Source organism: Haliotis rufescens, unplaced genomic scaffold (assembly GCF_023055435.1).
Source record: "Haliotis rufescens isolate VD_foot unplaced genomic scaffold, xgHalRufe1.0.p SCAF_1, whole genome shotgun sequence".
In the NCBI taxonomy this organism is placed as follows: Eukaryota; Metazoa; Mollusca; class Gastropoda; order Lepetellida; family Haliotidae; genus Haliotis; species Haliotis rufescens.
The window spans coordinates 22,636,556-22,658,565 of NW_025963779.1; the positions used below are offsets into that span (position 1 = coordinate 22,636,556).

General features: G+C 40.9%; 1 protein-coding gene across 1 annotated transcript; it reads right to left on the reverse strand.

Annotated features, from left to right (window-relative positions):
- Positions 1-3,996: 3,996 nt before the first annotated feature.
- Positions 3,997-21,439, reverse strand: LOC124131711. Its single transcript, XM_046495178.2, has 7 exons — positions 21,378-21,439; positions 16,571-16,600; positions 15,573-15,758; positions 10,742-10,934; positions 6,932-7,362; positions 6,132-6,498; positions 3,997-4,521 (listed from the first exon to the last, which is right to left on the reverse strand). Exons 1-7 carry the CDS (start codon positions 21,427-21,429, stop codon positions 4,062-4,064), a joined length of 1,719 nt encoding a protein of 572 aa, XP_046351134.2. The 5' UTR covers positions 21,430-21,439; the 3' UTR covers positions 3,997-4,061.
- Positions 21,440-22,010: the final 571 nt, after the last annotated feature.

Below are 22,010 nucleotides of genomic sequence, written 5' to 3' on the forward strand. Positions count from 1 at the left end.
AGTGGCGGAACCATAGTATGCCACATTGTTTCATACGGCGTGTATATGGGAGGTTTCACCAGCCTACACTGACACTTACACCGACACTGACACTTCAATGACACTTGTACTGAAACTGACACTGACAATGACAGTTGCACTGGCACTGGCACTTGCACTTGCTATTGGACTTGTACTGACACTTGTACTTGCACTTGTACTTGCATTTGCACTTGCACTCGCACTCGCACTCGCACTCGCACTCGCACTTGCACTGACACTGACACTGACACTTGAACTGACACTTGCACTGACACTGACACTGACACTTACACTTGCACTGACACTTTCACTTGCACTGACACTTGCACTGACACTTACACTGACACTGACACTTGCACTGACACTTACACTTGCACTGACACTTACACTGACACTTACACTGACACTTGCACTGACACTTGCACTGACACTGACACTGACACTTATTGTCTACAGAAAGGTCTCTTTAAGCTCCCAGGGGGTCCCTGTCGTTTATAAGGCGACAGTAGCCTGGAGTCAGGAGCCAGTAGCCTGGAGTCAGGAGCCAGGAGCCAGGAGCCAGGAGCCAGTAGCCAGGAGCCTGGAGCCAGGAGCCAGGAGCCAGTAGCCAGGAGCCAGGAGCCAGGAGCCAGTAGCCAGGAGCCAGTAGCCAGGAGCCAGGAGCCAGTAGCCAGGAGCCAGGAGCCAGTAGCCAGGAGCCAGGAGTCAGGAGCCAGGAGTCAGGAGCCAGGAGCCAGGAGTCAGGAGCCAGGAGCCAGGAGCCAGTAGCCAGGAGCCAGGAGCCAGTAGCCAGGAGCCAGGAATTTCATTTGACCTCTGTCTCACATATACTGAACCGCAAAAGAAACGTCACCCTAAGTAACATTCCATGAAAAGTTCTTAGTTCGGTAAACCAGAGCTCTAGCCACGAGTTCATGGATATCAGTCTCAGTAGAACAAGTGGGTCTCACAGAAAACCTTTACCAGTTTTTACTTGCGTGACGTCCAACCGGACCTAGAGGGCATATATTTCCTTAGTCCCATTGTCGCAGCGCAAACTATCATCCACCAATAGTTTTCCTACTTCTGTTGAAGGCGAGGATACGACACCAGCAGCATCAGAGGGTACCCTTGATTATGCTGTCTTTTAGAATTAGGATGGATTAGAACATATTGAGTATCAACTGCCTCCAGTGGACCGGAATTGAGATCATAACCGGAAGTGACGTCGGCACCGGAAATAGCAGTACAAGGTTCATCTTATCAGGAAATGACGGTAGAAATAGACATTGAGAGCCTAATAAAAGGGAAGTGACAAACCGGAAGTGACGTCATTACCGGAAGTGAGTCAGCACCGGCAGAAGTGTCACAAATCCAAATTTAACAAGAAATGACGTCATTAAGCAGGAATAGATTAGAAATGACATCATTATTACGAACAAGATCAGCAAATATAACGGTAATTCTATTGAAAGTATCACATATTTGACTAATTGTTTATACATTTATGAATTTCAAGTCCTCAGGGGGAATTTCAGAGGAAATTATCTCGAGTTAGGATTAGAATAAGTTAATACACTCTTCAAAAAAAGAAAGGCACAGGTATTTTTTGTAAATTTATTGTACCTAGAAAAGTCGATATATTTAATATCATAGATACAAATATGAAATTTTGGAACTCGATAGTCACACGTTGTCGTTGTACAGATGCATTGAAAACTGTTTATTGTCATGTCACATAAGGCCACAAGGTTGCGCTGAACTCATTACGGCTCTGCGTCTCCTTGGTACTGACTGGATAAGTGTACGAATTTTGTCCTGCGGATTTCTGCGCCATTCCGCTTGTAACGCGTTGGCCAGTTGTGGGAGTGTCTGTGGCGTGTTCTGACATTGACGTACACGTCGATCGAGTTGCTGTCAAATTTCCCTGAACCACAACCAAGTCAGATCACGTGGTGTAGGATATGACCCCCCACACCATGACACTACCGCCACCGAAATTGTCGAATTCACGTAGACAATGTGGGGTGAAACGCTCATTTCGACGACGATAAACACGTTGTCTTCAATCTCCCCGGTGAAGAAGAAATCGGTATTCATCGCTAAAACACACTCGTCTACAGTTTATCAAATTCCAAGGCTGTAAGGTAAGGCACCAACGCAAGCGTCGATAACTGGCCTTGACAGTCTGGTCCGATATCCTCCTCAAACCAGGGATGCGTCCTGCAGTCTCCATAGCTGTGGCATTGCGATGACGTAGGTGGAGCAGTCGAATGTAATGATCCTGTGCAGGGGTGGAAACTCTTGGTCGGCCGGTTCCCGGACGGTCTGCAGTGGAATTGAACTGCGTGTATCGGTCACAAAGGCGGCAAATGGTGCTGTGGTGGACGTTGAAGAGGCGTGCAACAGAAGACTGTGATTCCCCTCTTTGGATACGATCCTATGGCAATAACTTGCACGTGCACTTTGCCTTACTGTTTTCCTCCATGACATTTTTGAATGTGAGAAAAAATGCCGTTTAAGACATTGCAAATCGACAATGGCTGCGTTTTGACGCATCGTTTGTCGAATATCAGGCCACCAACATTTTCCAAAAACATACATTAAATTTATATACCGGATGTTTTGTGAAGTCAAATCAATGAACTACATACTACCTGTGCGTTTCGTTTTTGGAAGAGTGTAATGGTGTCCAGAAGAGGCTTACAGTCAGTTACACAGGGAGTTACTAGAGGCACCGGGTCCCTCTGGTATATTCTAGCAGAGATGTAATAGAGTTAGAGATTTCGTAAGAATGATCGAACATTAGTTATCATTGTTAATAATTCTAAGAATGCTACCTCTATTACACCCGAAGTACTCCCACCCACCTCCCCAATGCATCTACCTCTAGTAGTTAGATGTGGGGAAAAAGTGAGGTTCCCACCATTGCATACGTCATAGCCTGGGTGGTTACGATGCTACTTGGGAACAACTAATTGTGTGTGATTAACAGTGAAGAGGACGTCTGTTGAAAAATACAGGATTTATGGCAGAAATGTAATAGAGGTAGTATTCTTAGAATTATTAACAATGATAACTATTGTTCGATAATTCACTGAATTTACGAATGCATTGATAATCCCCTGAGGATGGTCGTAGATGATGAGTCCGGGTGTGGCTTTATGATGAAGGGACGGTCGGGTAGCCTAGTGGTTGGAGCGTTTGATCGTCACCCCGAAGACCCGGGTTCGATTCCAGACATGGGTACAATGTGTGAGGCCCATTTCTGGTGTCCCCCGCTGTGATATTGCTGGAATATTGCTAAAAGCGGCGTTAAACCACACTCACTCACTCACTCACTTAATGATGAACGATTTGAAAATAGCGTCCGTGGGTGGTCCTATCATCATAAATGTCTCTTGTTCAAATTTCCTCCATCCAAAGTTTAACTGGATTTATTTCCATGGCAACGGTTTTGGCGTTGGTTCTCTACCTACGCAGGATATTTGGCGATATGCATGGATGTGTAGCCAAAGTGCAATGTTGCTTAGCATATAGCTAACGCACTGTTATCGTTACAGTGACACTCTGAGCTGTTGGTTATGTCCTGAGAAATGTGGTTGAGTGATAGTTGTTTGCCTTCCCCGTCAGCAATATATCAGCTACTTTAGGGAGATTGCAAATAATATGATCTTGTTGACAGCCTGAGAGACGATCCTGTTCATTTTGGCAAAATGTCACAATCAGACAGACAAATTGTAACCACACTTTTCCAAATTGTGTGGTATCTTACCTTAAGGTTATAACCGGAGAGGCCTTTTGACTCATACTTCCGGTAGATCATGAGAACAAAGCTCACGGCTCATTTTATTCTATCTACTTTTGAGTTATTTCGTGCTGTATGGTCTCTGTTCATGAGTCATCATTACCAATTTATATTTAAAGAATATGACTTCATAAAAACAATCAAACTTGTTATTTCAGAAATGATACATAAAATCATATTGCCATGGTATTGTTTCGCTTTACTTCGGGAAATAATGGTTTATTTCAAACAAACACGTATAATCAAAGGATTACTATCGATATAGATGTGTTTCCTTTTCGCATTGTCGTTGAATTCTATAATATCGTTTTAAGATACTTCTTTCAGAGTCCTTGTTCAGAGTGTATAACGACACACCGTTCGCATCAAAGGTCACAGTTTCGCCCCTTCGCTCAAGGAAATAAGATAGCTCACAAGGCGGCGTCGATAGTGCTTGACCATACTTCCCCTTTGTGACACGCCAATAAAACATTCTATCAATCGTCTTGATGATCATTTCGCTGCCATCGGGTGATATGTCCCCAGAGACGGGCCCATCACTCAATGAGGTAAAGTTGAATTCCCCAACAATAACAGTGAGTGAAAGACTTCCACTTGTTTCAATTTTATGCAGCCTTGCGACGCGCGTATTATCGACGTAGAGTCCGTATTCAATTAGAAAGATGTCCCTGAAAGGGGACACCATAATTGTTCTAGACTCCGGTGAATCTGTTCTGCAATAGAGATAATTGTCTCTGTTATAAGTCATACATTGAACGAACAACATGATGTGTCAAGTGCTATTTTATAAGGGCATCCTTTTACATTCGTTCTTAGTAAGACTAGGGGCGGTCGGGTAGCCTAGTGGTTAAAGCGTTCGCTCGTCACGCCGAAGACCCGGGTTCGATTCCCGACATGGGTACAATGTGTGAAGCCCATTTCTGGTGTCCCCCGCCGTGATATTGCTGGAATATTGCTAAAAGCGGCGTAAAACCATACTCACTCACTCACTCACACACTTAGTAAGACTCCTACCATAACATGTTGGTCACAATACGATATGAATATATTGTTTATAACCATACTCAAAATGACACGGTACCTGATTGATAATTTAATAGATAATATAATATGTTTGTGAGTTTAGCTAAAGTTTGAACTATTTTCTATCTGGTATGTGAAACCGCATGGAAGTGGCTTTGTCCTGAACGGGTTCTTAACAATTTGTTTGTGGTTCAACGCCACACTCAGCATTAGTCTCAATTGTATGATGGCGGTCTGTAAATAGTCGTGTGTAGACCATACATTCCAGTGATTGACATCACAAGCATCGATATACGCAATTGGGATACGATTAAGTGCATCAGCGAAGCCACCGATCCTGTGACTCGCCTCTTACAAGGTCAAGGACGGAAGTGAGGGACGTTATTCTTTGATCGAACTGCATACATTCAGCATTCAAGATAAGCGAACAAGTCTTATGTATATTTGGATAGTTTGACAATACTGCTTATTTTGTGGACACCAAAAGTCACGTTACTTGTGAAGACACCAACAATACACCTTGAGACACAATAAATTAAAGTTATTCAGGAAAGGGCGCACTCTTTGATGTGTGATAACGTACGTGTTAATTTTATTTTTGTTATTTCATATCCAGTTTTTTATATGTTGCAGCTGTTTGTCATGAACTTAAAAATTGGCCAGTTGTATTATCCATATCGCGACCGTATACATAGTTTTATCCCTTTTATTATTGTTTTAAATAAAGCATAGCTTTTAAATCGATGTGGTTTAAATTTTGTTGAAGAGCGACATAACTACGTCTTCACCCGAACGCTGTTTAATGAAGGTCGGCAGTCGAACATCATTCCAACGGGTCATTTTCTTGGCCCAAAGTATAGATATTTGGCTGGAAACCCCTAAATGGTCTTAAGTTTGAAGTCTTGAGTAAATCTAATTATTTAACATAAAACTTAATATCTTAATTAGACATCAATTAATCTTTTAAATATTGAATACAAAATGTAATGATAATTTTGATAATAAAAAAGTATTTTTATTTCATAATTGATGAGAAAATTTCACTCAAGTATAAATTACTACGAGAAAAGTGGAATTTAAAAACAAAACAATTTTAGGCAAATTGGAAAATATATTATTTTGTAACGACCAATGCAATCCCAAACGAGCAAGGGGGTCAACCTTATTGTTTTTTCATTTTTGAAATCGCTTTAATCATAAATAATTGTAATTTCTTTTAGAGAATTCAAATGCATGCATAGGATCTGTCCTTCACGTGAAATATTAAACTGGACACCTTTCAATACCGTAAATAACTCACATATATGTCACAACATCTGCAGAGGGCACTTCATATGTAGAAATGGAGAGAGGGTCTTCAGGCTCGGGCACCTTGATGTACTGGTGTGCCCCATATCCGTCATCCTGTATGTAGATACAGTAGTCAGCAGACCCGGAGTCACAGGGTCCCACGGCCAGATCCTCCCATTCATCGTTGGTTACGCCACTCAGGTAAAGTTCTCCGACGTTCAAGCCGTTTTTTGAGTCAATGATGTAAACCGTGGTGTCGCCGTAACTGTCAACAACATACAGTAATCCTGGGTACCTTCTACTTGCAGCCATGGCTCCTGATTGCAGATATAAGTCTGAAACATCCCCAATTACCTGTCCATAGGTAAATATTTGATCTGTAAAAGAAAGTTGTAGTAATTATAAAAATAGATAAGTATGACATTTCTGACCTCTTTCATGCTTTTGATACTTACATAAGTGTCGTTGTCTTTAATAAATGTTTGGTTCGTGTGTTTTATCCTTTAACCAAGAGTGAGTGAGTGAGTGAGTGGGGTTTAACGCCGCTTTTAACAGTATTCCAGTTATATCACGGCGTGTCAGCTTAATGTGGGAGGGAAGGCCGAAGTGATGCAGGTCTCAGACGTTTACCACTTCGGTGAAACCCACGACCACGGGTATGGTGCTGACAAACCTAGAAACATAATCAGGGCGAACCGGGATTCATATTCTACATATTCTACATACACTACATTGACACCATTTCTATTGTAGGATAAAGTGTTATTTCAAAATATATCATGTGTGATAACATGGACAAAAAACTCTAGCCTTTAGCCTTTTGATTCCTTGCACTGAACTGCAGACGGGCAGGTTGTAACTCCTCAGAAATAAAAAAGCCAGATCCATCAGCCGCCCACGTGATGCTTGTTCCATCGAATTGAGGTTTTGAAGGTAGTATTATCTGTTCTTTCAGGAGAGAATTCCTAAAATCACCATCTTCAATCAGAAAGTAGTAAATGTTGTCGTCCATCTTAACAAGAAGTTCGCATCCATCCTTTGATAAATCTGCGGCACCAGGTCCTGTAGAGCGACTTGTAAGATCTAGTGCCACAACTGCCTCGGCAATGCGTCTGTCACTTCCGTCATCAATTATCCTGAACAGTTTTACACTTAAACCAGAGGATTCATCGTTGAATAGATATAGATCTCCTTGTGGGGTTACAAATATAGCATCGGAGTTATCAGATTCACCCACAAAGCTGAAAAAGAAAGGTTGATGTTACGCTCATGATAGTGTTTGGGTGTAAATAGCAATGCGTAGATTCAATATTAAAGGGTTTGCCTCATGGAGATAATCATTAAGAGGCCAACGTGATATAACTGGATTATTGCTGACCCCATCGTTAACAACATTCACTCAGGTTGCTTTCCTGTAAACAGAGGAATAGCGTTTTGGTTGAAGCATTTGAACAATTAAAAGCAACAAATGCCTTTCCATAATCATAATCTTCTAAGAGCAGACTATCATGAACACGTGTTTATGAATTGCTATGAAATAGTGATGAAACCAGGTGTTTGCGAAAAGCTGAGCGTGTCCTGCCCTACAGGTGGCACCCATTACAAATACATGCAAAGGCAAATCAATTATTCACCTGAAAAAACAACAACCCGGGGAACGTATGGCGCAAATCAAAATTGGTTATTGCATCGGATATCCACATATTTATCATAAAACCTTTCAGAAGCTTTACTAAGGCCTTGAACGTTGTAACCCTGATCAAACATCTGTTGAGCAAGAGTGGTGTGACGCTCTTTGAATTCGTCGTAGAAAGAGCATGTTCGATTGTACCTCAAAAGTTGTGAAATGTAGACACCAATAGCTGAAGCTGCTGAAATACTGATCGACAAATAGGTAACGTTAACTGTTGGAAATTTGAAGTCATTCCTCTTGTGGAGAGTGTGTTGTCACTCTGAATGCATAGATCTAAATATGATACAGACGAGGCGGTCTCACTGGTCTTCTTTTTTCCAGTTCCGGTGGGTAAGGGAATTGGCTATTTGATTATTATTGGACATATATCAGATCATCGATATACCTGAAGCCTGTTTTAACTTTGCCAATCCGAGCAGGAATTTCGATTCATATGCATAATAAAAAAAACAGATCCACAAGAAGAGGAGGACAATTGGTGCCCATGGGGATGCCTACTTCTTGCCTAAATGTCTCACACTCAAATTGTACGTAGATGTTATCAAATACACAGAAACTGTTCAATGTATATATGAGTTTTCAACATTCTGTAATATAAAAAAATGTTCGATAATATCAACGAAAATGGCCATGATAGCAGATAAATATCTTTTAACCTCTGTGGATAAAAAATTACCAATACACTTTCAGATTTGACAGATTGTTCATACCAAACATTTCCAAAGATACTTTTGAATAGCATTTTTTTCACATCAGTTACCCAGGTGTTCTTTCTATTCGTATCATATAACATCATCATATTGTAACATTTCTTAGGGTATCTCGATAAATTCATTTTAAGGAGTTTCAGTCAATACATTTTAACCCATAGCTGTGAATATATAAATAGAGGCAATATTCGCCATAAACCATTGCGCTAGATGTGTCGGTGTTTACACCAAGAAACATTTTACATGTATACAAATGAACCTTTTCGATATCATTGAATTGTTTTAAACACCGAAAAAGAAAGTAAAGTAAAGTAAAAATTGGGTTAATAGTAAGATATATTTAAACGTCGCGTCCAAGATTATTGCACTTATATAGCGAGTTTATAGACATCATATGCATTATGACGCCTTAAATACTACTGTTGTGCGTCGCCTAGGACTACAATGTAAGTATAAGTTTTCATTACACCTGAAGAGCCGTTGAACGGCGGAAGATCTTGTGTACATAAAGGAGTTTTGACAGGCACGAATATCTGGACTCTGTTTTTGTGAATATTTAATACTTATACACCTGATGAAATCACATATATTATATATAATGTATATATACTGAACCGCAAAAAAACCCGTCACCCCAAGTAACATTGCATGAAAAGTAGTCATGTAAATACCTGGGTATTTTGTGTCTAAGTTTTTAAATGTAACATTACCTTCGCCGGAAAAATGAAATTTGATGATAAAAAAACAAAGCAGATGACAATAAAACCGATCGCCCAAACGCATCACGGCAACGGCCATCGTAATCCGATGCACGTGAGTTCCGTGCAAATTGAAATGCACATGCGTTCCCCCATTTCTTGCCCTATAAAAATCCACCCAGATCGGATAACATTCATTCGTTATTGAATTGCTACCACATGCCAAGATTGACAAGAAATCGGCGACAGCAAGCCCTTGGACGATTGCAAGCTGGGCATACCGCCCAGCAAGTAGCCAATGCATTTCAAGTCCACGTAAGGACCATATACAGGCTCCAGCAACGCTACCAGACCACCAACACTACAATTGACCGACCATGTAGTGTAAGACCAAGGATCACCACCCGACGTCATGATCGTCAGATTGTGCGACAGTATCTTCCAGATCGCTTTGTTACTGCTGCGGAAACTGCTCGCCAGAACATGGGGACACACCAGCGACCCATTAGTGCGGACACCGTGCGTCGACGATGGACGAGCAGACACCTCCACTGTCACAGGTCACACCGAGGAACCCATCTGACACCACTTCATCGCCGGGACCGTCTTCAGTGGGCAACACAGCACCAGCATTGGCGCCACCAGCAGTGGAGAGACGCTGTGGGAAACTTTATTCGGATGCTTGTGTTGTTGAGAGAGACTTGTGGGGTGGTCCAAGCATCACGTTGTGGGGTGGAATTGGTCTTGCACAGATTGTCGGCCCTGTGGTCTTCCAGAACATCGGTCCAGGGAGAAGCAACAAGAGACTTCCTCCATCAGAATGGTATCAGAACAATGCAGTGGCCTGACCTCAGTCCCGATTTAAATCCCACTGAGCACCTGTGGGACGAGATTCAAAGGCGGCTGAATGACGTCCGACCAAGGCCGACAACTGCAGCTGAACTGCGTCAGGCGTTCCTCAGAGTGTCGGCTCAAGTGGCTATGGCCTTCATCAACCGCCGGGGCGGTCGGGTAGCCTAGTGGTAAAGCGTTCGCTCGTCACGCCGAAGACCCGGGTTCGATTCCCGACATGGGCACAATGTGTGAAGCCCATTTCTGGTGTCCCCGCCGTGATATTGCAGGAATATCGCTAAAAGCGGCACAAAATCATACTCACTCACTCACTCACTCATCAACCGCCTCATTCATTCCATGTATCGACGTTGCACGGCAGTCATCAATGCAAATGGCGGACACACGAGATACTGACTTGTGATGCCATTTTCTAAGAGACTAGTGTTGTGTTTCACTTTTAGAACATTTGACACTATAATTTTAAACTTGATGATCAGTTTTGCCAAGTTTCATCTATTTAATATGTATCAAAGTATGTTTACAAGTGTTTGGACAAATAAGGTTTCTCATATACCTATCCATGGTGACGTTTCTTTTGCGGTTCAGTATATATATATATCAGACAGATGTGACATCGATAAATCGATACTTCGAGTATTGACCCTCATCGAACTTTTAGACTAACTCATAGGCGTATTGATCAACTGTTGAAGTTGTAGTCTGTTTCCTGGGGTCGGTTGGTTCCTCTATGATGTACACACGTTCGGTTCCGCTACGATCTACTATGTAGAGACAGGACTTGCTGGAGTCACCTGGGCACACACCACCCGCCATGTCCTCCCAGTCTCTATTCGTGGCATCCGTAATGGTGACGGAGCCTTTGAAAAGAAAATATATGAACAGTTCTTTTAATTGGCACATTTTCAGATCACCAAATTTCAATTAAACCAACTTAATACGTTTCCTACGTAAACGTATACCTAAAATAAATATCGACATGGCATTGAATATTTCTTTACGGACCAATGAATGGCACACTTAATATTTGTTTCAAAACTAAATATAGTCACTGCAGTTACCCGAAAAGGATGTTTTCTCATGATAACTTGAGTGATTGCTTAACGACACATTATATGATATTCAAACGCCCTGTAAATAATTGGCTCAGTCAAGCGAGTGACTGAATGCATGGGTGAGTGAGTGAGTGAGTGAGTGAGTTTGGGTTAACGCCGCTTTTAACAGTATTCCAGTTATACCACGGCGTGTCAGCTTAATGTGGGAGGAAAGCCTGAAGTGATGCAGGTCTCAGACGTTTACCACTTCGGTGAAACCCACGACCACGGGTATGGTGCTGACAAACCTAGAAACATAATCGGGGCGAACCGGGATTCGAACCCACAACCATAGGTTTCTGGCATGCCCAAGGGACGCAACTCTGCACAGCGAATCGCGGCGCCTTAGACGACTGGGCCACCCGTGCCCCCCTGAATGCATGGGCGTACATTCACATCGTCGGACACGTTGAAAGCAATCTGCAACTTAACTAACTGCAAAATCGTAGCTATGTACTGTTCCGACTTTACAGTCTGCCATTGTAATACATAGCTACCAGTCCTTCCTGAATGAACGTTCTCATCAGGTCTGAATCTGATATTGCACTGTGGTGGTAGAATCGGTTTTTTTATCACCCAAAACTGGCTCACACAGGAGATATCGCTTGGTTGAGATTCTCCAGCTCCTTTTGTGACCAACTATTTCAGTTGAATATGTATATCAATGATCAGTGACGTTATCTCACGGTCGCTGTATTCTTCAATTAACCGCAACAGAGGCAAACAATGATTAATTTACTTTTTTTAATAAGTGAAAAGATATAACCAACCTCCTTAAAGTATGAAATTAACTGAATTTTGTAAAGTCTATGATGAGGAGAGTGGAAACTCTTTGCAAATGATAAAGTCAGTAACTTGTTGAATGTCACAAAGGATAAAGGTAAAAGTCATTAGATATAAGATGCCCACAAACGTATGCAATTTCTCAAAATCCAATCGTATCATATAACTTCTTCAGAATTGGGTTTTACTGTGAAAACGATCAAGATCTCTATTCAGGTTAATATAAAGCATTAATGTGGACATTCAGCAACATCTGCAGATGGTGCGTATTTGAAATTCAGGAATAACGTATTGAGAGGCAAACCTATGCATGACGTCATGGGTAAAAAAAGATTCAGGCCACAACCTTTGTTATTTTGCAAAGAAGCAATTAGACGTTCGACCAAGGACCATTTCTAAAGGTTGAAGTGGAATATTGGGAAAAGGAACACTCTTTCTGGAACCAGTGCCCTCAACCACCAGACTCCGGTTCTCCATCGACACAGGGTCGCAACCCATGGACTACAGGAGGCCCAAGTCGGTCACCCTTGATTACCCTTTCTACTTCGGGAGCGAAGCTGGCTCGCTTAGCTAACAGACTTGACCCTTGTGTGGACAGTGAGTGAGTGAGTGAGTGAGTGAGGGAGGGAGGGAGGGAGGGAGGGAGGGAGGTTTTACGCTGCTTTTAGCAATATTCCACCAATATCACGGCGGGAATAATGTTAAAATTACAAGTGCCAGCGCATGACATGCTTATAAACAAAAGTGCCAATCTTGGAGGAACTATGTCTCCAAAATTAATTCACGCACACCCATATCCTAGGTGTGGAACGCAGTTGAAATAATATAAGGCAAAGGTTCACAATCGTCTGTACACCATCTTTAAGATGATGATAAATTAAGAACGGTTAAAACTGACAAGGCAAATAAACTTGGCGAAACTCTTGCCTAAAATTCTTCAGCATCAGGTTATGTTCCTAAGTGTCCGAGATATCAGATACAACAAGAACAGAAAAAAGTTTATTTTGATTCTAATAATGGTGAAGATTACAATGAAGCACTTTCATTGCATGAGCTACATATTACTCCTGGGCATGTTCGTGATACTGCAGCAGAGGATGATAATATCTAGTATAAGTTATTGAAACATTTGCCTGAATAATTTCTTGCGACATTTTTAGATATTTTGACCAAATATGGACTTCAGGAACGTTTCCTCCCTCGTGGCATAATTCCATTGTAGTCCCTATACCAAAACCTGGTCGGGATCATACAGATCCCTACAATGACCGTCCTATCTCTTTAACCAGTTGTGTTTGCCAAACCATGGAACAAATGATAAATAATAGATTACTTTGGAAACCAATAATTTTATTACAAATATTCAATGCAAAAATAGTATTGATCATTTACTACGATTTTAATCCTGTGTCAAAAATGCTATCGTTAGTAACAACACTTAATATGAGTTTTCAAGCATACTACCTGGAAGGGTGTAATTGTAAAGGTTTTACATGATGTTGGTTTTAGAGGTGTGTAGTTTTAACAGAGAGGCAATTTCATGCCCGTGTGGGTTCCACCATGCCTGATCATTATAACCTGGATCAGGTTGTCCAGCAAGGCAGTATTTTTTCCGTCACTTTATTCATTTTACAAATAAATACTCTTTTAAAGGTTTTTAGTTATTCAGTTGATGGTTCACTTTTTCGTGGATGATTTAAATATTTCTTGATGTTAAAAAATGCATATAATAGAGAGCAAGTTGCAAATCTAGACCTAGAACTATTATTGAATGACACCCCTTGGGGACTTATCTTCGATAGCTATGTAACCTTTTAACTGCAGTTTAAATAACTTAAAGCTAAATGCCTGAAGGCTTTTCATTTGTTGAAAGTTGTTTCAAATTCAAAATGGGGAGGGGATCTGAAGACCTTCTTGCAGTTGTACAGGTAACCGGTCCGCTGTAAACTTGATTACACCTACATCGTCTATGGTGGAGCCTGTAAAAGTATTTCACAAAAACTAGATACTGTCCATCATCTCGGGCTGAGGCTTTGCTTAAGCGTTGGAGCTTTCAGAACATCTCCCATTAATAATCTGTATGTGGAGTCCCTTAAGCAACACTGTCTAAAATTGTCCGAACAATATATTACAAAACTATTTTCAAATCAATCCAATTCAACTTTTGACTGTGTTTCGGCAGCAAATCTAGGCAGGTTATTCTCTAACGTTGACTATTTATATTTAACCCTCATAGTGAAGAACACTAACAATAAAAATTCATCTCTTATTCCACCTCTTGGAATAAGAATACAATCATATATTTCTGCTGCTAAAATATATCTAGCCCCATCTCAGCTTTTGTCTTCACCACCAGGACAGGTAGTAAAACCAGAGGTGGACCTAGCCTTAACTAAATTATAGAAACAAGTCAACTAATTTATCAACACGAATGTAATCAATTAAGACCCTTATACAGTACCTACAAATCTATATTTACAGATGGATCCAAGAATGGTGACGCTGTTGCTAGCGCCACTGCCATACGGTCCAGGACTATATCACAACGACTCTTCTGCCAGTGGCATGTTAATCCATTATCAATCAAAGTATATATGATGATTTTGTGTCTATTTAAAATCGGTAGCATAACGTACATCCACAAAGTGATGGCATACATCTTGCTGGGGAATCATGCAGGAAATCACACTAGAATCTAGATACAGTAACTTCCTCACCACTGCTTACATTAAATAAAACCACATTCCAGACAACTAATCATTGTCCAAATACAAAGTAATGAGCTTCTACTGAATCTGAACAGGAACACTGTATACAACAAATTACACTGCCATATAGCACTATGATCATCAAGTTTACTGGCAAATGCCCAATGGATGAAAGAATGAAGTTGAGCCTTATGTTTGTCGTCTGGGATAGTGGGGTACAAAGTGGAAAAATAAAATGTTTTGACTTAATTTAAAATGGTTCTTTTCTGATATTACAAGAGCTTTTGAGAAACCACATGACATTATCAAGGTCTAGTGTGGAGCGTCCGCCCGGAGAGGGTTCCAAAAACCGTCAAAAGAGGGGACTTGTTGCTCCGCTGGCGCTTGACATTAAGGGGCTAAAACAAGGACTGGTTGGCTTGGAGTCAGTATACTGTGTCCGAGTGGGGTATTCATGTTAAACTGCCGCATGGTATCTAAGTGAGCGAGCACTGTGACATTGGCATCAGTCCGGACTAGTACAAGCAGCCCCTCCACCACCGACACACCCACACGCGATATAGAAGTGCGATGCATATGTAAAGAGAGTTTAGACAAAACACCCTCAAGGCACAACTACATGAAAGTTTGTACAGCTGTAAATGTGCGAACATGTCATAATATAAATAGCGGTGGCGGTTAATTTTAGTGAACGACCTTTTAATAAGATTTGGTGGCCTGGGATGTTTGTTACAGACCGACATAGAAATTTCGTTCGATGATTTAGGGCGAAGACGGACAATGTTGTAATTGGATACAGCATAGCGAGCATGATCAGCGACCTAATCCTATAACTTTATAAAGCCTGAGACCAAATTGTTTTGTGCAAAACTCCAGAATATCAAATGATCTATCCCTTAGTAGAAATACTTACCAACAATATCAGCAGTAGAGGTGTCGACACAGAAGACTACCGGTTCATTGGATCCATCGCCGTCAGACACAAAGTAGAGAATACCCTCGTGTATTGCGCTGGAAGCAATTCCGGCGGGGCTTATGTCCCCAAAAGGAGGATTTGTTATAAGGCCAACTTGCTTGGGTACATCAAATCCAAGGACGCCTGAAATAAACTGAGAAACTAGAAAACATATTAAGACATAATCCCCAACAGGACGACTTATTTCAATAACTACAGAGCTGCTTCACTTTGTAAGGAAGACATGCCCAGGAATATGTTTGGTAAAGCATATGTATGTTCTGTTTCATGAACTAGGGTTTGTAATGGCCACTCTAATCCTGACCTAATAGGCCATTCATTGTGACCGTGGCATTTATGGTACTTTCTGAAAAGTGAGGACCTCGGTTTCTATTGGTCTGATGTTTTAGGTCCCAGGTTCATGCTGATCTGCAATGATCGTGTCTGTTACTGGCAAACCAGTTTGTAATGGAGCTAATGTATAATACCGTCACGTCGAAGACCCGGGTTCTATTTCCGACATGGGTACAATGTGTGAATCCCATTTCTGGTGTCCCCCGCCGTGATATTGCTGGAATATTGCTAAAATCGGCGTAAAACCACACTCACTCACTGTTGATCAAAACTAATGCTGTATCCATTTCGCCGAATCGCACGTTTTATTCAAGTGTGTAACTGAGAAAAATATATTCTTCAAGACAAATACTGACACGCAATGAAAAGTTCGAAGCATTTTTTAATCCACCTTGACTCCCATTAACAACGTTGTGTTGCAACTAATTGCACTCCCATTAATTTTACATTGTGATGAATGACGAATTAATGTGCATGTAATCCAAGGTACTCTCTGAATCGACGTGTGGTTAGTTCAAGTATATTATTCCTTTTCAATTGTTCTGGAGAATAAGTTGTTCACGAAATCAAATAAACATTACAGATGTTGTGGACATAGTTACCTTTATAACTCCTCCGGTACAAGTTGGTACCTAGAAATAAAGAACATATACATTCATGTATACAGTCACAGTTTGAAAAGGGTTGTCACATAGCGCAAGGAAGAAGCTCCTTAAGATCCATGGGTATATCTGTCAAACGAGTTTACAGGCGAGCAAGCACTCATGTCGTGATGCAATCTCATTAAAATCAGATTTAGTTTTCGCTACCGCTAAACAAAGATCTGAGGACATCCCATTACGGGTCACGTCAGAACGACCTTTCGCGAATTTTGACCGACCAATGAAATGACTGACAAGAAATCGACATGAGCCAATCAGAAGGCAGCTTTCTCGAACTTTACGACACTAGTTTCAAACTGGCGACTACTCTTCGAAACATATTTTGACGTATTCTCGATTAAAAATTTAAAGCTGATAAGAATAACATTCTGGAATGGCTTATAAATGGCCTAAATTGTAATGGATATAATCATAAAACCCGTAACTGTCGTTCGGAATACCCCATGTTAAATATTATTTGGTTGCATGATTTGAAAAGACATTCCGACTGTTACTTTCATGATCTGGTAAGCGACGCTCTGATTGGTTAGATGAAAGGTCGTTCTGACGTGACCCGTAATGGGATGTCCTCAGATCTTTGCTTAGAGATAGCGAGAACTAAGATCTGATTTTAATGAGATTGGTCGTTACATACCCATTCCTGTTCAATGTCTTGGTTATATACAATTAGAAAGTTCTAAGATTAACAGAAATACTACATGTTGTAGTATGCATACTTTTATAAATATTTGTTTAATATATTTTAAAGCATCAACATTTTTTGAGGTACAGGAAAGTCCGACTTTGGAAAGAACACTGAGAACTAGTGGATGGGTTAATATTTGATGTCGCATCAGCAATATCTCAGCCACATGAGGACATCCCATTACGGGTCACGTCAGAACGACCTTTCATCTAACCAATCAGAGCGTCGGCGGTGATAAAATCAATCAATAAACGATGTAAACGAATCATGTGTTGCACGGTATATCAAATATTTTAGTTTAGGGAAACTGCACCAAATGTCAAACGCTGAAGGCTGTAAAAAGGTTAAAGCTGCGACAAATAGCATTGACATAATGAAAGGCTTAACACACAAAAAGACCTACTCTCCTCGTATTTGAGTTGTTTCCAGAGAAGATCAATAGCCCGAAATGAAGCAACAAATTTAATTTCCCTTTAATCTTTATATAAACACCTGCACCAAACAGCCATGTCAACCAATATTAAATGACAAAACATCAGGGAAACAGCTCTCTGATAAAAATTAACGCATCGCTTAAATAAACGCCGAAGCAAAAGATCTTCTGTAACAAATACACGCACGATGACTCAAGGAGAGGCTGTCTGAACAACCACTGCATCGCCTTTATGTTTATGCAGTGTGTTGAGAAGTTCAGCAACCCTGAAGAATCCTTCGCTTGGATGAAGTCGGCTGGCCTAAAATGTCACTTTCCACTCGAAACCGTCAATGTGTGAATTTGCATCAAAATGTAAATTTGAAATGTAGATTATGTAAGAATTTAATGACACTGTCCAACACATTGTCAGTGAATGCCCAGCTTAGAGCTTCAGGCTAAGCAAAGCCAACAAATCTAATCTTATTCTTTTTGATAAATCCAATGAAATAATTTATATCATTGAATTTTCTTTCCCTTTTGACACTTATGTGATTGACAAAATTCAGGAACAACATGGCAAATATGCGGAACTCGCTTTCGAAATGTCACGCTTGCATCCCAAATTCCCACTTGTCCGACTCCTCATTGTTCTCCCAGAAACACAGCCCTTCTGAAAATCTGGGTAATGCAGAAGGCTTCAGTATTGGGGAGTCTTCACATTCTCCGAGACATTCTTGGGTGGGTTTGACTAGACAGTGCTGAGCTGATGGTCGGCCGAACCAGCTGACTGTGCCAGGACCACCCTCTTTGTCGCATTTGTATTTTAATCTGTACATAATAATACATTCCTTAATGGCTAGCAAAGCACACTAGTTTACACGCGGACTTGCAGAGCATACCAAGTTTCTAAAATCAATATCGACCGGTATATTACTCATGTTAAGGAAACGAAACATGGACTTCTAATGTACATTTAGTTCCTTGCGGCATATACGTCCCTGTCAATATACTCCATGTTTGGAAACACGGGTGGCCGCGACTCGCTGTACACAGTTGCGTCCATTCGGCACGCAAGAAACCTATGATTGTGGGTTCGAATCCCGGTTCGCCCCGATTATGTTTCTAGGTTTGTCAGCACAATACCCGTGCTCGTGGGTTTTACCGAAGTGGTAAACGTCTGAGACCTGCATCACTTCGGCCTTTCCTCCCACATTAAGCTGACACGCCGCGATATAACTGGAATACTGTTAGAAGCGGCGTTAAACCCAACTCACTCACCCACTATTCCATATCTGGAACCGCTATCATCGCGAAACTTTTAACTAAATTATTGAAATAAATCAATGCTGCAAGCGTCTCTATTTCCAAGTAGAATGTTTATATCCATGAAATAATGCGCCTATAAATCATTCGACCCTGCCTCTATCGTCAAAGTGATTGTTGCTGTGGCTTATACGTAAAAATGTTAGAAGATTGAGTCCTGCTAAACCTTTTTGCGCTATTTTCCCCTTAACGGTGAACGAATGTGAAAGTTTGCACGAATCATACCTTCGATAGTGTCTATCAATGTTGTTACAAGTAAATACCTGGCTTGTCTGGTCCAGACTCAATTATTTACAGACCACCGTCATATAGCTGTAATATTGCTGAGTGCGGCGTTTAACAACAAATAATAGAATACAATACAAAATAAAGTTAGCCTTTTCTCTTAGTGGAATCCGTTTCGGCGGATAATCGAGACAGGTTACCTAACGAAATCTAAAAAAAAAGATCGTAAGTCGAATCCAAAATGGCCGCCCCCAAAAGACACTTTTGAACAATTTAAGAGATAGCCTTGGTGTTCTGATATAATTTGCAGAGTGGGAGGGTATATTTTGATTTGTACTTTCAGAGGAGAAGAGTTGGGAAGACATGTCTCTAAAAAACTCAAAATAAACGTATATGGTTGCAAAAGTATACTACCTATGACCTTAATCAAAGAACAAAAATACTGGCAGTTACTGGCTTAAGAGCTGAGAAGCAGGCGGGTAAACTGTAAATGAAATTTAATTTTGAATTATCCGTCCTTAGTTTCGAGACCTATGAGTCGTTTGTGAAGATTATGCTTTTCAGGGACGCTCAATTTCAACCAATCACATGTTTAAATACACTCTTAAAAAAAGAAACGCATAGTTAAAAAATAAGGATATTTATTAAGCGGGTGTAAAAGTGTCTACACAGAATATGCGCGAACACAATCAAATGAAATTAGACACAATTGTCGTCATTGTCAGCATTAATTCAGTTCAGTCATTGCACATGTGTAGCCACATGGGGCGTCATGGTCAGTACCTGGTCACACCACATCCTGCAGGCGTCACTGCTCGACCCCTTCCTTGGCACAGATTACGCAAGTCTTCGGATTTTTTCGTGGGGAATTCTTCGCCATTCCTCCTGTAAGGCGTTGGCGAGTTGTGCCAGTGTGTGGGGAGCAGCTCCCTCTGGCGGTCCAAAGTTGGGAGGAGGTGAGGACGCTGAATTTGGTCGATGTATCGGTTTGCTGTTAGGCTGCCCTGGACAACCACTAACTGTGATCTACCCGTGTAGGATATGGCTCCCCACACTATGACACTCCCTCCACCAAAACGGTCCACCTGTCGAACGCAGTTCGGCGCAAAACGTTCATGTCGACGTCGGTATACACGTTGTCTTCCATCCCGTCGTTGAAGAAGAAAACGTGGACAGTGTCTCTACTCTTGTTTCCAACACTTTGCACGTTGGTGAAAATTGGTCTGCATTGTGCTGAAAACTTTTTCTGTAAGCAATTTCCGTGCATCCTTTGCATTTTTGCTGATAAACGTTTACAAAACACATTTTGAGATGTGTTTGCGCGCAATGCACAACAAACATGACATGATTAACGGGAATCAAACATAAGAATTGTCTTTATGACGATTGCTGGGGGAAAAAATCTAATTGGAATTCTCAAAACACCTATGCGTTTCTTTTTTTGAAGAGTGTATTTCTAGCTAAATCATGGTTCACTTAATCAAGTTATGCGAACACAGGGACCTGGATCAGTACAAGAAAATGAACTGTCTTATGAATTACCATAATATCAGACCATAAGCACTTCTTGGATTATCATGAAATGAACGTATTTTGATTCTGAGAGAGAATGAATTTCATATCATTATGCTTCTTTCTCATAGCAATTCGGTCATTGTGTTCTATTTATGCAAACATAAGGCTGCCATCAATATCCATACATAAGTATTAAAAATATAACCACGCTATATTTTAAAATATCTATGAAAAATTGCTATCTAAATGACAAAAATACTTTTGTCACTCACGCCGTTTTCCGACCTCGACCCCGCCCTAAGGATGACTAGTACCAAGTTCCTTTGGCATACAAGAAATATTTCTACACTTTTGCCTCAAACAAACTATTATAAAACGCAGAGGAAGGCCATGGCCCTTGACAGACATGTAAATGTATCAAAAACATTTCCAAGTGCTGATAAATAGAAATTGATGATATCATTGCGCAGAAATGTCAAGCACCGCGTGGATATATAAACGGAGATGTTTTGATGTCAAAATCTGACATATCCCTAAAGCATTCCCCATTCGTATGGGGCTGATTAATAACCAAAAATACTCACCCTGGATTCCCGTCACCAGAGCCAAAAACAATACTAAACGAAACTCTCTCATCCTGACGGTTTCACAACCTGCTCGCAAGTAGGTGGTAATTGCCTAACTATTTGCTTTATTTGTCATTTGGCCACGCCTTCTTATCATGAAGGCCACAATACACGGCACATTTGTTCTTCGGATTTCGTACCTACTCTAGTCGTCCCTGGGGCGTCCTATGTTTTTCAAATGATGTCAATGGTTGAGTAACTTGCTACGTTTCTTTTGGTAAACGCAAATGCTTCAAAATTGATGGGACGCAAATGATTCAATTATTTCTTTCATGTTTTTTTGTTTTGTTCAACGCAACAGAAGCTGAAAACTGAAAAAAGCATAACATCTACTTGACACCAGTGTGTTTGCAACGTAGTAATGTATGTGAGTGAGTGAGTATGGTTTTGCGCCGCTTTTAGCAATATTCCAGCAATATCACGGCAGGGGACACAAGAAATGTGCTTCACACATTGTACCCATGTCGGGAATCGAACCCGGGTCTTCGGCGTGAGGAGCGAACGCTTTAACCACTAGGCTAAACGACCGCCCCGTAATGTATGTATGTGCCTATATGTGGTAACATATCGTGGTCAGAAAATCCTTGTTTT

Bases quoted from the DNA above. Each gene is read 5' to 3' on its own strand.
- LOC124131711 (XM_046495178.2), bottom strand. From the start codon at position 21,429: ATGAGAGAGTTTCGTTTAGTATTGTTTTTGGCTCTGGTGACGGGAATC. The intron at 16,601-21,377 runs GTGAGTATTTTT...CTTTATTTCTAG, and splicing joins TCTGGTGACGGGAATCCAGG to GTACCAACTTGTACCGGAGG. The intron at 4,522-6,131 runs GTGAGTTATTTA...TCTCTATTGCAG, and splicing joins GCAGATGTTGTGACATATAT to AACAGATTCACCGGAGTCTA.